Source organism: Parambassis ranga, chromosome 20 (assembly GCF_900634625.1).
Source record: "Parambassis ranga chromosome 20, fParRan2.1, whole genome shotgun sequence".
Lineage (NCBI taxonomy): Eukaryota > Metazoa > Chordata > Actinopteri > Ambassidae > Parambassis > Parambassis ranga.
This window is the reverse complement of record NC_041040.1, coordinates 6,322,583-6,340,545: the sequence shown is the minus strand read 5'-3', so window position 1 is coordinate 6,340,545 and position 17,963 is coordinate 6,322,583. Positions and strand designations below refer to the sequence as shown.

The 17,963-nt window shown below is 43.5% G+C and overlaps 1 protein-coding gene across 3 annotated transcripts in view; it reads right to left on the bottom strand.

Annotated features, from left to right (window-relative positions):
• pard3aa (par-3 family cell polarity regulator alpha, a) overlaps positions 1 to 17,963 on the bottom strand; it is a 296,902-nt gene that overhangs the window by 164,089 nt on the left and 114,850 nt on the right. For all 3 annotated transcript variants that reach the window (XM_028433418.1, XM_028433420.1, XM_028433417.1), the window contains exon 5: positions 17,315 to 17,452. In XM_028433418.1, coding sequence (XP_028289219.1) covers positions 17,315 to 17,452 — 138 coding nt within the window. The remainder of the gene's footprint in view (positions 1 to 17,314; positions 17,453 to 17,963) is intronic.

Sequence of the window (17,963 nt, the reverse complement as noted above, 5' to 3'; positions counted from 1 at the left end):
AGTTCATTTATTCATCAGATCTCACACAAATACAAACATGGAATATAGAAAGACCTGGCCTCGGCTACATGTTTATTTTAATTCTCTATGGCCCCTCCAGGGCTTTATACAACAGGCCTTATATATTGTGAGTAGGAAACGTTCATCTTATAACCACAGAGATGAAGCAGAGCTACACACAGACCTACACAGGTCTACACAATGTGCACGTGTGCAGCATAAGCAGTGCAGAACAAACAAAACTATAATGATAAGAGAACCTGACATGACGACAGTATAGATTTACAACAGTAAATACAATATCGTAGCTTTTTAATCAAGAAAAATCTCCAGCCTTTAAATCTGTCCCTCTTTGTTTAGCTGTAGTAGACGTGGCTTCTGAAGTTTGGTCTCTGATGTGGATTTTACTTGAAGCAAATTACAGGGACAGACAGGTTGCTAATGCTGTTAAGCAAATTAGATCAGAGATGTGAGTCTGCATTTGTCCACATCAGAATTGAGCCGCCGCTCAATGAGAAGGGGGTTTGGAGGGAGGTGAGAGACAGGCAGTCCTGTTTGTGGGCTGACATTTAGAAAAACAAAAGCCTGTCTCTCTTTCTCATTCCCCCTCTTTGTCTCTTGACTTCTTTGTCAGAGATGCCTGCTGTGTGGAATACATCATTTGCCGGTGCCCGCTTCATATCAGGCCGGGGCTGATCTATCAATGACACAGCTGCCTTTTGCCTTTGCCTACTGTATCGTTAAATTGCACTTTAATTAAATTAGGCCTGCTAATTATGAGGGCCTAAATCAATCACCAGGTCAATAACCAAGGCTCAAAGCGGACAGAGAGGCCCGAGACTTTTCTCCAAACCTCATCAATAACAGCTGGAGCAGACCACTCCTGAGCCAGGGAGCTGGAGGTTCAAAGCGGGTACTGACAATTGAGTTATCGTCACCAGCGATTGGCCAGACCAGACAGTGGGACGTGTGTCATTTTGCATTAGAATTCTTCAAAAAAAGGTGTTTAAAGCAGATTTAAGTTTCTGTTGCTTTGTTCAGAAAAGGATACGATGGTGTTCCAGACACCTGGCTTAGGTGAAGGGAGGTGACTGCGAACAGATAATCCTGGGGGGGGGTTTGAGTGCGCAGCCCCACAGGGCGGCCGGCGGTCCCAGCTGAATCCAGGGTCTTTACCCATGCATTAAAAGGAGCTCTGTGGTGCTTTTCACAGATTAATCATCATTTTGAGCTTATTAAGTGGGAGGACAGTCTGCTTTCCACTGCTCAGAACGTTTAATCCATCTTTCAAACTGTGAAGGTCACTGAGTGAATGTTACCCCCGTTGAAATAATAACGGCTGTTTGAATTTCAATGATGGCGCCCCGTGGATCAGATCTGGATTGTAATTAAATACAATGTCTTTTTTAAATTATTTTTAGTTGCCGCTCCTGCAATTATGTGAGTCACAATCATGCTGACTTGCATGGGTTGCACAGAAGCTGCCAAAAAAAAAGCTACACTTCCTGCTCTCGGCTGAACCTCTTAATGAAACGATGCAAATGTTGAAACGGCGTGCAACTTAAAACTCGGTTAAAATCTCATTTATTTTCTGTAAGATTTTGATAACACACTCTGACCTCAAACGCTGGATATACTAAACATGAGAGAGGAAATAATGAAGAGGGGATGAGGGTGAATGATGTTGAACTATGAATAATTTAGCAGAAAGTAAAGCTTTGGTACACATTGCAGAGAGTTATTACAGGGGGTGAACACTTTATTCTACAGATCAGCCATTGTTTGCCGCCTTCTTTTGAGCAGGTGGGGCGGGTGCTGAGTAGGGGCCTCATCTGTAGCGTCATGGGAGCGGCGTGGGGTGAGGTGGGGGAGCGCTTTCCATTTACTTTTAATTAGGGCCCGAGCACCGAATGGTGCAAGAGCCCTATTGAAACCCTTAGGATTATTATTAGGGCCCGAGCACCGAATGGTGCAAGAGCCCTATTGAAACCCTTAGGATTATTATTTTTTTTTTTTTTTTTTTTCCCCCTCCGAGATCGCATTTTTGGAGGCCTTAACATGCCCAAAAACTCACCAAACTTGGTAGAAAAATTCATTCGCCCGAAAAATTTTGAAATTTGCTGACTTTTGAAATGCACATATTAAAATGGCTCTATAGCGCCCCCAACGCGTAGCCCCTCTGGCCGGTTTGACACAGGATTATGAAAATTGGCACACATATGTATCACCTCAAGACGCACAAAAAAGTCTCTTGGACCCCCCCTCCAAACCCAACAGGAAGTCCGCCATTTGAAGGTTTGTGGCCATTTTTGGCGATGTGTGACCCTGCTGCCAAACTTTTCACGCCTCGCATACTTCAACGGATTGAGCTGAAATTCGCCGTGTCCACTCAGGACACCATAGGGAATAGACGCATTCCAAAACTCTTACAAAAGTCTGACGGTGTGGCCGGGGCGTGGCCTCAAAGTTTGACCATTTCTGAGGACACAGAAAGTCTCTATAACTTCTTCGTTTTCTGTCCGATCTGTACGAAATGTCACATGTATGATCAGAGTCTGACCCTAAACACATCTATACAACAATATTGAGGCTTTGACAGAGCGCCACCTACTGGCTACACAAAATGTTGTGTTTTCATAGGTTTTTCTGCCTGCCCCCCCGGCCTGTTTTGAGTAGGGTCATGAAAATTGGTACACATGTGTATCACCCCAAAATGCACAAAAAAGTCTCTTGGACCCCCCCTCCAAACCCAACAGGAAGTCCGCAATTTTGAAATTTCTGTTAATTTTTAGCGATTTGTGACCCTCCTACAAAACTTTTCACGCCTCGCATACTTCATCCAAATGAGCTAAAACTCACTGTGTCCACTCAGGACACCATAGGGAATAGACGCATTCAAAAACTCTTACAAAAGTCTGACGGTGTGGCGGGGGCGTGGCCTCAAAGTTGACCATTCGCCATTACAAAGGAACTCACTGTATTTATTGCCCTAATGCGTAGCCCCGCTGGCCAGTTTGACACAGGATCATGAGAATTAGCACACATGTGTATCACCCCAAGACGCACAAAAAAGTCTCTTGGACCCCCCCTCCAAACCCAACAGGAAGTCCACCACTTTGACTTTTGTGGCCATTTTTTGCCTATTTGTGACCCTGCTTCAAAACTTTTCACGCCTCACATACTTCATGCAATTGAGCTGAAATTCACTGTGTCCACTCAGGACACCATAGGGAATAGACGCATTCCAAAACTCTTTCAAAAGTATTACCGTGTGGCGGGGGAGTGGCCTCAAAGTTGACCATTCGCCATTACAAAGGAACTCGCTGTGTTTTATGCAGTACTACCCATATACTTTATGCAATGTGGACAAAATCTTACAGTACTGCCATGGAGCCGAGTCTAAACAGATATATATGCTAATAGGATGATACGGTCATAGCGCCACCTACTGGTAGCAGGAAAGTTTGGTTGTAAACATGTGTTTGTTGTATATCTGTGGAAATGAGAGGAGGAGAGCATAGCACAGGAGAGTATAGGAGACGCGAGCATAGGAGAGAAGACTGCGATGACCCCACGGATCGCAAGGTGCGCGAGGGCCCGCAATGCTGCTTGCAGCTTTAATTAGGGCCCGAGCACCGAATGGTGCAAGAGCCCTATTGAAACCCTTAGGATTATTATTTTTTTTTTTTTTTTTCCCCCTCCGAGATCGCATTTTTGGAGGCCTTAACATGCCCAAAAACTCACCAAACTTGGTAGAAAAATTCATTCGCCCGAAAAATTTTGAAATTTGCTGACTTTTGAAATGCACATATAAAAATGGCTCTATAGCGCCCCCAACGCGTAGCCCCTCTGGCCGGTTTGACACAGGATTATGAAAATTGGCACACATATGTATCACCTCAAGACGCACAAAAAAGTCTCTTGGACCCCCCCTCCAAACCCAACAGGAAGTCCCCCATTTGAAGGTTTGTGGCCATTTTTGGCGATGTGTGACCCTGCTGCCAAACTTTTCACGCCTCGCATACTTCATCGGATTGAGCTGAAATTCGCCGTGTCCACTCAGGACACCATAGGGAATAGACGCATTCCAAAACTCTTACAAAAGTCTGACGGTGTGGCCGGGGCGTGGCCTCAAAGTTTGACCATTTCTGAGGACACAGAAAGTCTCTATAACTTCTTCGTTTTCTGTCCGATCTGTACGAAATGTCACATGTATGATCAGAGTCTGACCCTAAACACATCTATACAACAATATTGAGGCTTTGACAGAGCGCCACCTACTGGCTACACAAAATGTTGTGTTTTCATAGGTTTTTCTGCTTGCCCCTGTGGCCTGTTTTGAGTAGGGTCACGAAAATTGGCACACATGTTTATCACCCCAAGATGCACAAAAAAGTCTCTTGGACCCCCCCTCCAAACCCAACAGGAAGTCCGCCATTTTGAAATTTCTGTTAATTTTTGGCGATTTGTGACCCTGCTGCAAAACTTTTCACGCCTCGCATACTTCATCCAATCAAGCTGAAAATCACTGTGTCCACTCAGGACACGATACAGAATAGACGCATTCCAAAACTCTTAAAAAAGTCTGACGGTGTGGCGGGGGCGTGGCCTCAAAGTTGACCATTCGCCATTACAAAGGAACTCACTGTATTTATTGCCCTAATGCGTAGCCCCGCTGGCCAGTTTGACACAGGATCATGAGAATTAGCACACATGTGTATCACCCCAAGATGCACAAAAAAGTCTCTTGGACCCCCCCTCCAAACCCAACAGGAAGTCCGCCATTTTGACTTTTGTGGCCATTTTTTGCCTATTTGTGACCCTGCTTCAAAACTTTTCACGCCTCGCATACTTCATGCAATTGAGCTGAAATTCACTGTGTCTACTCAGGACACCATAGGGAATAGACGCATTCCAAAACTCTTTCAAAAGTATTACCGTGTGGCGGGGGAGTGGCCTCAAAGTTGACCGTTCGCCATTACAAAGGAACTCGCTGTGTTTTATGCAGTACTACCCATATACTTTATGCAATGTGGACAAAAACTTACAGTACTGCTATGGACCCGAGTCTGAACAGATATATCTGCTAATAGGATGATACGGTCATAGCGCCACCTACTGGTAGCAGGAAAGTTTGGTTGTAAACATGTGTTCGTTGTATATCTGTGGAAATAAGAGGAGGAGAGCATAGGACAGGAGAGTATAGGAGACGAGAGCATAGGAGAGAAGACAGCGATGGCCCTGCGGATCGCAAGGTGCGCGAGGGCCCGCAATGCTGCTTGCAGCTTTAATTTTTCATTTTTTTTTTTCCTTCCCCCCCTAAGATCGCATTTTTGGGGGCCTTAACATGCCCAAAAACTCACCAAACTTGGTAGAAAAATTCATTCGCCCGAAAAATTTTGAAATTTGCTGACGTTTGAAACGCACATAGGAAAATGACTCTATAGCGCCCCCAACGTGTAGCCCCTCTGGCCAGTTTGACACAGGATTATGAAAATTGGCACACATATGTATCCCCTCAAGACGCACAAAAAAGTCTCTTGGACCCCCCCTCCAAACCCAACAGGAAGTCCGCCATTTGAAGGTTTGTGGCCATTTTTGGCGATGTGTGACCCTGCTGCCAAACTTTTCACGCCTCGCATACGTCATCGGATTGAGCTGAAATTCGCCGTGTCCACTCAGGACACCATAGGGAATAGACGCATTCCAAAACTCTTACAAAAGTCTGACGGTGTGGCCGGGGCGTGGCCTCAAAGTTTGACCATTTCTGAGGACACAGAAAGTCTCTATAACTTCTTAGTTTTCTGTCCGATCTGTACGAAATGTCACATGTATGATCAGAGTCTGACCCTAAACACATCTATACAACAATATTGAGGCTTTGACAGAGCGCCACCTACTGGCTACACAAAATGTTGTGTTTTCATAGGTTTTTCTGCCTGCCCCTGTGGCCTGTTTTGAGTAGGGTCACGAAAATTGGCACACATGTGTATCACCCCAAGATGCACAAAAAAGTCTCTTGGACCCCCCCTCCAAACCCAACAGGAAGTCCGCCATTTTGAAATTTCTGTTAATTTTTGGCGATTTGTGACCCTGCTGCAAAACTTTTCACGCCTCGCATACTTCATCCAAATGAGCTAAAACTCACTGTGTCCACTCAGGACACCATAGGGAATAGACGCATTCCAAAACTCTTACAAAAGTCTGACGGTGTGGCGGGGGCGTGGCCTCAAAGTTGACCATTCGCCATTACAAAGGAAGTCACTGTATTTATTGCCCTAATGCGTAGCCCCGCTGGCCAGTTTGACACAGGATCACAAGAATTAGCACACATGTGTATCACCCCAAGACGCACAAAAAAGTCTCTTGGACCCCCCCTCCAAACCCAACAGGAAGTCCACCATTTTGACTTTTTTTTTGTAATTTTTACCGTTTTCTGACCCAGCTATAAAACTTTTCGTGCCTCGCATACTTCATGCAATTCAGCTGAAATTCACTGTGTCCACTCAGGACACCATAGGGAATAGACGCATTCCAAAACTCTTTCAAAAGTATTACCGTGTGGTGGGGGAGTGGCCTCAAAGTTGACCATTCGCCATTACAAAGGAACTCGCTGTGTTTTATGCAGTACTACCCATATACTTTATGCAATGTGGACAAAATCTTACAGTACTGCCATGGAGCCGAGTCTAAACAGATATATATGCTAATAGGATGATACGGTCATAGTGCCACCTACTGGTAGCAGGAAAGTTTGGTTGTAAACATGTGTTTGTTGTATATCTGTGGAAATGAGAGGAGGAGAGCATAGCACAGGAGAGTATAGGAGACGAGAGCATAGGAGAGAAGACTGCGATGACCCCGCGGATCGCAAGGTGCGCGAGGGCCCGCAATGCTGCTTGCAGCTTTAATTGGAAGCTGAAATTCTTGGATAAGGGAGGGAGACAGAAAGCCATTTGGCCGAGTCCTTGCTCTCAGCCGGGGCTAAATGAAGAGGGTCGTGTGGAGATGAGGGGGCCTGTAAAGGGCCAGTAATGAAGAGAGGTCCCAAAAGACCCTCAGAGCAGGCACGGTAATCTACTGGGCGCAGGAAAGCAGGGCAGGGTGTGTGCGCGGCAGGAGTGTGTGTGTGTGTGTGTGTGTATTTAGTAAAGACTACAAGAGGAAAGAAAAACACATCACCTGTAGAGGGCGATGTTTTTGTTCAAGCACACAAATAAGTATTTTTTTTGTTTGTATTCATTGCAGCTCTGAAAGCAATGAGTGCTCAATTAGACAAGATATCGATTGATCAAAGGAGTGCGCTAGTTGAGCTGATGATAATTAAGTTGCTAAACACAACAAGTGATTGCAATCACTGATGAGATAAGAGTACGCGGAACTCAACAGTGTCACAACAAACAAGACAGATCAGAGCACGGAGAGCCAATTTGCTCCATGTAAACATTGTGCATTTGTAGCCTCCGAGCACACACCCTTTGGCAGACTTACATATCAAGGTATCTGTTTATATTTCATCCAAACATCACCAGCAGGGGTCTGAACTCCAGATCCAACAGATACACATAAACCCCACAAAATACATGATTTTTCTTTACTCCAATGTTTTTTAAATGCAAAACGCTGTCAGTGTGGTTCAGGGAGAAATCACGAACGGGGATATCAGAGGCTGGTGTGATGGAGCTCAGCAGGGGTGCTATTCTGCACAACAGCTCCCATAGAAGTGTATATAAAGAGGAGAAGATTCCAATGGAAAACCGCTCTGCAGGGACAAAAAACACGGACCATTACAGTGGAACCCCTGCTACAAATGACACCATTAAAGCCATATGGGCTGTTCCAAATGTGTTGTGGCTGTCCAATTCTGAGAAACTCTGATTTAGAAGAAGAATGCCAGCTGCTTGGCATGTTTTTCAGCGAAAGATTTGAAATTACAGCATTGTTTTTTCATTCTTTTGGACATAATGCATGAACGTTACTGTACATTCTATGAACCATGATATAATCTAATCTATAATCTACCTATGTGTAACCCCACATGCAGAATATTAGAGTTACCTGCCAATTAACACACAACTCTTCATATCAATTTCTATATACTAGGAAAACTGCAACCACATATGATAATAATAATTCTTCTTGCATATAAAACCAGAGGAGTTAGACTTCTATCAAACATTAAACATGTCTCATTGAGCTGTTCCTTCTGCATGAGTCACTCACTCGCTATCGATATCTCGCTAAAACATTCACCACACTTATGGATCCACAAACACATGAACGGCGGTACACCTGGCGAGAGGCTTTCGAGCTAATTACCATGTTGGACAAAGATGGCGCTATTGCTGATTCATCTGATGCGGATTCTGCCGACAGTGGACGGGATAGACCCGGCCCATGACATAAGTATATATATTTATTAGGAGTGGCCTACATGCTTCATGCACATTGAAGTTCGGAACTGAACTAATGGAAAAACCTCACTAGTGCTTGTTTTTATTGAACCACACCTTCCACATGAACATACTGTTCTGCTGACACTCGGCTATGCTCACAAGCTGCTGACGTCTTTTGTCTATCAGATGCTGATGTAAAACTGCACAGTATTTCTATTTAGCTCTAAACTGGCCATGGCTACATCTGTGTGTGAGAAACAGAAATGGACTGACTGCCCCATGACCACCTCTTCCCTCCTCCGCCCTCTCCCTCTTTAGAGGCTTTCTATTCCTCCATCTCTTTGGCTCTGAACTGAAACCACCCCATTTCTCTCTGCTTGCATCCAACTGTGACCGCTTTGTTCTCTGGCCGATGCAAATGAAATAGGCGAGATGGTAAAGTAGCCCCATCTCATGTTTCTCTGTGGCCCCGAGATGTGGATGTTTACTGTCGGCCAGAGCCTTATTACATTCCTTCAGCAACTTAAAAGCATTGGCCCCCTAATGGGGCCTATAAAACAGTGAGAAAAGCCTATTGTGACAATGGACCTCATTGTGTCAAAGTGGACTCATTTGGCACTCTGTGGAGAGTGGAAATATGTGGCATATTAAAAACAAGGCACCAAAGAAAAAGTGAGGGTGAGAAAGTGGAGGGAAATGAAATAAATCAGAGTAAATAGCTGTGCACTGTTGGAAATTGGGCCCTGTCAATCACTGCAGTTCATCTTGTGCTTTTAAATTTTTCACACATAGCAGCTTAATATAATCTAACGAACATCTGGATCTTAATTTTTGTCATCTTTTAGTGTTGATTATTTGAGAATGATCAGTAAAAGAGGACATCTTTTGCCCTGGTGGCCCAACGGAGTGGACGTGAGGACACCAGCCCGAATATAGACTGTGCTCCTCCTGCAACAGCTTAGACAAGCCCCCTCAGACAAAATGAGATTGATACAAATGTAGGAAGAAGAGCCCTAAATGAATTCCCTTTTAAGAGACAGTGTTAAGATGAGTGTGCATCTTCCTCTCCCAGCTTTGTTCTCTGCTGCCCACGCTGGTTTTGGCTCCATGCTGGTGGGCCCTGTTTTATTCCCTGAAGTCATTATTGTCTTCGGCTAAGGTGCCCCGGCTCCCTGTGATTTGTGGGTAATGAGCTGGCACCCCCCTGCCCGTGTTCAATTATTTTCATTGAGAAAGTGATTTCTCACTCCACGGAGCAAATCGGAGAAGGCGAATGCATGAACTCTAATCAAGAATTAACACGTTCACAACCAGCAGTGCGGAGAGGGATAGCTACCCTGATAATGTAGAGGAGGTGTAGATGTGAATAAAAAAAAAAAAGAAAAACAAAAAAGAATAGAAAGACCGTCAAAAACGGGGAGGGAGGAGGGATGGGAAAAGTGACAGTCACAGAGGTAAACAGATTTTTCACCCTGTCTCTGATAAATATAGTGTTAGTGCATCCAATCATATTCAGCGCTTTGAGGAGAGAAGAAAAAGAACTTGTCAGAAAAGGTGATGTGTTTACAGGTGAAGCAGGGAGAGGGAGTAAATGCACAACACAAAGTGTGAGGAGGAGTAATTAACCAGGTGGAGGACGAAGTTAGATGCAAGTGCAAAGTTTGAGAGGTGATGAAGAGGAGCCCGCTCACTGACTACTAATGACCAGAGTCAGAGGAGTAGCAGAGGAGGAGGAGGAGGAGGAGAAAGAGTATCAGCATCTAGATAAAGGACACCGAGAAGAACCTCAAACCAGATCCCAGCTATCCCAGCTCTCGTTGGGTGAGAGAGGGAGGTCTACCCTGGACAGGTAGCTAGTCTATGGCAGGGCTAGTTTAGAGAAACAGACAACCACTCGTGCTCACACTCGCACCTGCTGTCAGTTTAGAGTCGCTAACATGAACGTCTTTAGTACGTGGGAGAAAAGTGAAGAGAAACCCACACATGAAGTGAGACAATGTGCAAAATCCACACAGAAAGGACACACACACACACACACTCAAACCAGGAACCTTGAGGCGACAATGCTAACCTTTAAATCAGGTATTATTATCAACTTGATTCCTCTATCAGTTTTGGCAGCTTTGTTTTTACAAAGACAGGACACACAGGAGGGAGAGACATGCAGCACAGGGCCCCCAGATAAGAGTTTTATTTCCTGGTACCTTTTCAGCCTAAAACTGCTTTTTTACTTCTTCAGAAAAGCAAAACTAATTTTTTTAATTCTGTGCTATTCTGAGCTGTGCATATAAATAGTCAAATTTGGAGGTTGGCATACAAATGCACTGGGGAACTACAAAAAAAAAACATTGCTCTGAGCCTTCTGAGGCCTGAAACTCTAATCTAGTCTGGTCACACACACACACAGAGAAAGACAGGTTAAACATTTTCAGGTTACACTGTAGCTGACGGAGAAAAAAAAAGTCTGCTGTCTACTGTTCAAACAAGATAAGACAACGGACATGATTTGCACAATTCTCAATAAAGGAAGAAAGGACAGAACAAAATACAAATGTGGTTTAGATGGGAGATAAAAAGGGCAAAATGTAATGAACAACAGAGGAACAACAGGGAAGAACGACTGTTTGGACCAAAGCGCTTCATTCTGATTTCAGAGCAGCATTTTCATCTGTGTCTCTCTTCCAGTCCCCCCCCGCTGACAGCCTTTTTTCTTACACTGTCCTTGGGAGCTACATTTGTCTTCCATGCTATGTGCTTGGAATGAAGCTGTGAAAGTTGTTTGGAATTGTTAAGCTCTTATTTCTATCATTCTCTGTCTCTGTGGGTGAAGGGAAGAGGGGAGCCACCCTGAATGCTAACAGATCCGAGTGAGAAAAGCTGGTTAAACTGTCAGGGTCTTCATATAAATCACACACACAGTTCTACATTAAAACTGAACTGCTGTTTGTTTCGAAAACATTAAGTTAATCATGAGATGTTAAGTGGCATTCTTCTTATAATTGCTTATTTACAATCTATTTATCCCTGCTGCGGGGTGAATTAACTAAATGACGCTACCAACAGTGTGCGTGTGTTACCTGCTCTCATTCTACAGTATGAACGTGAACACACACTTTGTCTTCATGCATATTGCTGCAGGCTGTCTGCAGGATTCTACACATAGCTGGTGGCTAAAACATATTGGAGAGAAACTTTCTGAAGTTAATCAGACACCAAAACTATTGTTTAAAATGGAGCTGAGGTCTCCTCTATTTCTGTGTTGTACAAGAAATATTTAGAAGTGCAAAGAAAATACGCTGAACTCAAACAAGAGGTCGTACTTGAGCATTAAATAGTATTGTTACAGTAAACCGCAACACAACACAACACAACAATACTCAGGAGCATCAACTTCCTATATGTATGCCATTTGTTAATGAGGATAAGAAAATCATCTCTAAATAAAATAAAATAATAAATAAACACCATGTGTGTGTATGTAGGTCAAGCAGAGACCCAGTTCTCATTCTAGGGGGCACTGCTGAGGTGAAATTTTTGAACGTTAGACCTCAAATTTGTGATTCGTTTGGAACAAGAATTATAGTGAATTAGAAAAAGAAGCCCTTCAGTTACAATAGGGCACTGTTGTTAGTGTTCAGGCTCTAATAATAAAGCTTTAGGAGCCTCACTTTCATTTAGTCAGGGTCACTCAACAAGCACTACAAGTCAGTACAATGCCAAAAAGCTAACTACCTGCGCTCACTTAGAGGTGAAAAGAGGAGGTGACCAGTACTAAATGAGGCTTAAAAAGCAGCACAAGCCCTGAGAGGAATGGCAGAAAATAAAGCCCGCTTCTGGTGCATCTGGGGTTGTGACATTAGAGCGGCGGGTTCAGCGGCGATGGCTAATTAAGAGCTGAGAGGCCATTGTGAGGCTCAGGGCTACATTGTTCTCATTCAGGTCCTCAGATGAGCCCGAGCATCTCTGGTGAGCTGCCATTTACACCGCAGTCACAAAGGAGAGAAGAAAAATGACGCCGCCGCGTAAATAATGGACATCTATTCATAGTTTCAGTCTTAATAGTTCCTAAAATCTAGGTGAGACAATTCAATCTCCATTTAAAAATAAGAGGTATGTCAGACAAGAGAACAGGAAATGTGACAATATAAGAAATTTAAAATAAACCAGGAAGTTTAGATGATCTTTTATAGGGAATGTGAGTGTTTTGTTTTCTTGGAGTCAAAGCACAATTACCGAGCACATGCTGAGTCCATGTGTGCACACACCAGACTGTTGTTTCTATGGACTGAGTAAACACACACTCTCATCCACGTCTGTAACCTTTTTAGAGCTGACTGACTTTCCTGTGTGTTTTTCAGGGAGAATTAAGAGGCAAGTCCTGGATAAGTGCAAGGTACCTCTCTGCAGACACGGGACACCTCCAGAAGAACTGACCACACCGCTCTGGAATGTGGGTTGCCATATTTCTGCCCACTGTCCTGCACACAACAAAGCCGCACTGCTCCTCATCAAACATCGCCCCAGATTTAACAGAACACAACGCATGGTGCACAGATGCATCCGCCAGACAGCGGTGGAGAGAGAGAGAGAGAGAGAGAGAGAGAGAGAGACACGGAGGTACAGACAGAGAGACAGATGGAAAGAGAGACTGTCAGGCAAGGTTTGTGGGTTTTCTCTTAGTTTTCTCTCCATGCTCAGCTGCTCTAACATTGCCCGCAGCTCGCCTCGGGGTCTGCAGACTGTGTGGGCTTTACCAACAAGCTAGTTGGGAGAATTGAATAAGTTCACTCACCAACAACAGCACCGGGAATGAAATGCTAACTTTCATATTGACTTAACAAGGGGTTTTTTTTTCTAACATGTCATAAAATTAAAAACTTTCACCACAGTGAAAACAAATGAAACTTAGCATATCTGTAAGTAAATAATAATATACTGATCCGATTTGTCCCTCACTTACTAAATTTTGTGACTCACCAGTTGCCATCCTACTAACCTAATTAGTAGTGAGATGTCAAAACTCATTTTGGCATCAAATTCAAAACTAGCATGTATTTTCAAAAAGGAAATCTGTTTGAATCCGTACAGAAAGTGGCCCTGTGGGAATCCCTCTCAGTGAAATCACATTTATTCACCGCCTTTATCTTCTAGCCACTAACAGCTGTTAGCTCCTGTCTGGAGCGATGGAGGGAGAGTTAAAAACAACAATGGAATGAGCTCACAAATGACAATCTGTGTTTGTTCAGTGGGTAATCTTTGATGTGAAAAAATGTAAAAAGGTGCATTTGTGCCGCGCCTCGCTCTCTTTCTTTCCGGCGTGAAGATGAACAGACTCATCTCCTTTCAACGAGCTGCCTCCGTGATTTAGCCGCGCACCTCGCCACTCTGCATTTCCTTTAAAACTCGGCAGACAAGGTGCCTCATTAGGACAACAAAGAGGGAGAGAGAAGCGCTCCGACTGTTGGAGGCTTGATCAAAGATGTCTGATCAGAGTGTTTCCACTCAGACATGGTTTTGAGGTTGTTATGTAATGGTTTTTTTTAACTCTCTCTCTCTCTCTCTCTCTCTCGATCTCTTTCTGTGATTCCATTCGTTATGTGCAGCCAGTTTAACAGAGGCTGTAAATCACCAAATAACACATGCAAACTATATTAGAATAGTTATTTAAAAACAATCTGTGAACTGTACTGATGCCATACAAACATTTAAGCCATTGATTGGGTTAAATCCCTTTGTGATTGACAGCTGGTGTCGGTCCAGCCTCTGGTACAGCTTATGATAATGGCCTCCGGTCCCTCATCAAGGCCGCAAAAAAAAAAAAAAAAATACAGCAGAGAGCCACTCAACCAGATCGAAATGTTTGTGTGTGTGATGCAGAGCGGGAAGGCCCATTAACATTCATCAGCAGGATAATAAGGCAGCATTAATGTCAGCTGTTTATATAAAGAATAACTCATAAGGCCTTGGTGTATATGGGCCGATAAAGCGTGCTTTTCTCCATGCCACATTTAGCAGGGCGGCGAGGGATTTGGAGGCTGGAGCTCCAGAAGTCTCACACGGAAGCATTTGACACTGAAGTGAATTTATCGACTGGTTACACAAACATAAGACAATTCCCTGATAGAACTGTGGGCTCGGTGTGTTTACAGGAAAATCTGCATAACAAAGTGCAGAAGGTTACAAAAATCAGTGTATAAAGGCAGCAGGCACTTGTTGCATGATCTAAAATAATAATAAAAATACAAAAAAACACACCTCATGGTGAGTGTACACTTAGGTGCTAGAGGGTCCCCAGATCCTTCTGTGGTATTTTAAGCACAGAAGTCAATGTGTCGTTTACATTTCTAATTTATAAATAGGAGCTGGGACGGCCTGCTGAAATATAAATGGGGAAGCAAAGTACTTTAAGTGCAGCTTCACACGTTAATCTAACAGATCTGATGTGAGAAGAAGAAGAAGAAGAAGTGCATAAAAACTGAAGTTACAGTGTGATTCAGTGAAGGGTGAATGCACGAAGTTATGAATGATGCCGATTGAACATCACGCTGACGCCCACCTGCATATTAATACACAAAGTAAAATGTGTTGTTCCTTTGAAAAGACAGAAATAAGTGTGATGGCCTTTCTTAGTTTCCTTTGTTTTCTCTTTTATCTTCTCTCATAAAGCAGAACAATGAAGTAAAGCAGATAAATAATCCATGATAAACAAACAACTGCTAATTGGTGTGTTTTTCCTAAAACCTTGCCATCTACTGTACCGCATGTGTGTGTGTGTGTGTGTGTGTGTACAGACACTCATTATCTCTGCCAGCGCTTTAGCACTGATCACAGTTCTTTTTAATTAACCCACGCTGCGTATTTTTATCTTACGATCCGATGCTGCTGTGCTACCCGCCCATCAATCCCAACAAAGAAGACAAAATATCAAACCGTCATGTGTGGGAGGAGAAGCAGCGATCGAGACGGAGATACACTGAGTGATGGGAGAGAAACAACTGGGCGACAAGGTGCCACTTTGAAACCTACACTGTGTCGCCTCTAATGAGCGGATTTGTGTTTAGTGACTCATCTTAAGTCATACAGCCGTCAGATTACAAAAGTCAGGTAGGGCCAAGAATTAGCCGCAGTGTGGATGCTTAGACTCACACTGAGGCGCTCCTGCTCCTACTCCACATGCATCTGATTGTATATCCCCCCTGCTCTAAAATAATAAGCTCATATTTATTTGTATATTTCTTTATAAGGATTAACCTTAAACCTTAATCTTGGATTTGGGAGCTGTTTATATTTTCATCAAAATCATGTTTTTTGCACAGTATATGCGGCCCATAGCTAATTAAAGCTCTTATACTTTTGCAATTACTAAAATGTGTTCAAACCACCCCATTGTTATCAGTTATTATTGGGCTAAAGGACTATTGGGTGCTAATATTCCACTCTCAAGGTGTTCCTGTGATATCAAACTAATTCCAGTGGGACAATCAGTAGAGTCTCTCTCAGCGTCTCAGCCAGAGCTGCTGCACATAACAGAAGAGTGTAATTTGTGGTATTATAGATGGTTATTTAAAATGAATATTTCTTTGTAAAGACTTCTGAAAATTCTAAGAATCAAATAAACTGGTTGCAACAAGAGCTGCCGTTTTTATCTCTCACATGCTTTCTTTTCTGCTACATTTTAACGTGAGGGTGAGATCGATTAAACACCTCCTACATGAGTCAGAGCAGGTAGCTGAGGTAGCGATGGGCAGAGACTGACAGACAAACTGGCAAAAAATCCTCTTCACATCCAGCTCAGCATGTTCAACACTTCCCAAGGTCATGTCTGCTCTCCCTGCAGAGAGCCTCTGTCACTTTTAATAACTTTTAAAGGGAGCATATTTTTTTGTCTCCTCTGACAGACTGAGGAGTATGGGGACCAGTCACAGGGTGAGTCAATCACAAAGTGCCGACAGAGCGAGGGGGTGTGAAGTGAGGAGGACAAGCCTGCGCTGGCTAACAGCGAACACTGTTACTTCATGAAAAGTATCTCAACACAGAACAGAAGCAGGAAGTCTGACGTCTGTCACTGGCTGTTTTGAGTTGGCTTGTCGCTGCAATTCAGGATATAATGAATAAAACTTAGTGCAGCATACAAATGTGGATACATTACAAATATAGGCGCAAAATGCTTTGAATTAGGTGCCAACAAAACAGGTTTGTTGCATGTTATTACTTCTCAGTAGTACATATTAGAGCAAGGATTTCACATTGACACTGGCTGGGGTCCACTGTTGGTATTGTCATCCTATAGGAGGGCCACTTCAGTGTTTACAGCCTACAAGGAAGAGCAGTATTTTTGACCAGTGAAACAACAACATTGCATTAAAAATGTCTAAAAACAGACTATATGATGTTTTGGACAATGTCCTTATTAATAATACATCCACCAGATAGGAAACATGGTTATGCTTATGCTAATGGAACATATCAGGAGGTCCAGGTTCAGCATAGCAGGTTCTTAGCCCTGTATTACTCTTTTTTTACTTTTCTAACACCTTTGCTGCGTTTTTCTACCTACTTAAAGGTTGCGCTTTCCAAAACCTTTTTGCACACACATTCACACACCAACGGTGCAACCCCTGGAGGCAGCTTTGGGTTAAGAGTCCTGCCCAGGGACGCACAGGCATGCAGCCAAGTCGGGGGATCAAACCAACCTGAGCCACAGTCAGTGGAGCAACATGTATGTCAGGTGTGTACGAAAACTCTCTCTGCATCCAGATAATAATCATAACCACATGCCGGGATGGGATTTAGCATATACATGTTCATAGGAAAACCAGTAACAACTTGACGAATCACTATCTGTCAAATTAGCATGTTATGCTTAACCCTGTACTGCCCACTCAAAAACGACATCAAGTTTTCTTCCACTGCCATACCTGGTCCTGTCGGTCATGCCATCGGTCCACCATTGGATGATTAGCGCTCAGGGATGATCGAGTCATCTCTCTCTGGAACTGAGTGGACCAGCCGCTCGCATCACGAGGAAGACTCCGGTAGGCATGAGCTCCTCTACCCTGAAAAAGAAAAACATCAGGAATTTAACAGATGAATTAAAATTCTGCTTAACTGTGATACAAAAGGAATGAAAACGTCTCACACTGGTGTTATCACTGCTGCTAAAATCCTGCATAAGCAAACATTTTCAAGGGCTGATCCCTCCACCATGCTTCCAGCCTGTAAGCAGTTTTTTTTTGTTTTGGGGTGGCTGTTGGTTAGTTTATCTCCTGCGTGCTACACAGCACTGATGTTGTTCATTCAAGCCTCACTCTTCATTCTGCCCTCGCTCCTGACCTTTCCTCACAGCTAAACCCAAGCTGCTAATAAAAGGCTTTTTCATAATGGGACAGGCACAGCTGAGCTCCTCCATTACACAAAAAGCACCTTCCAAAATGCTCCTGCCAAGGTAATGTCAAACACCAGCAGACTTATTACAACAAGCAACACATTACATTCCAGACATGCCAGCCTTGGATTTTACGAATCTCAGCAACTGAAGGTCATAAGTGAAGGTATTTGAATAAGAAA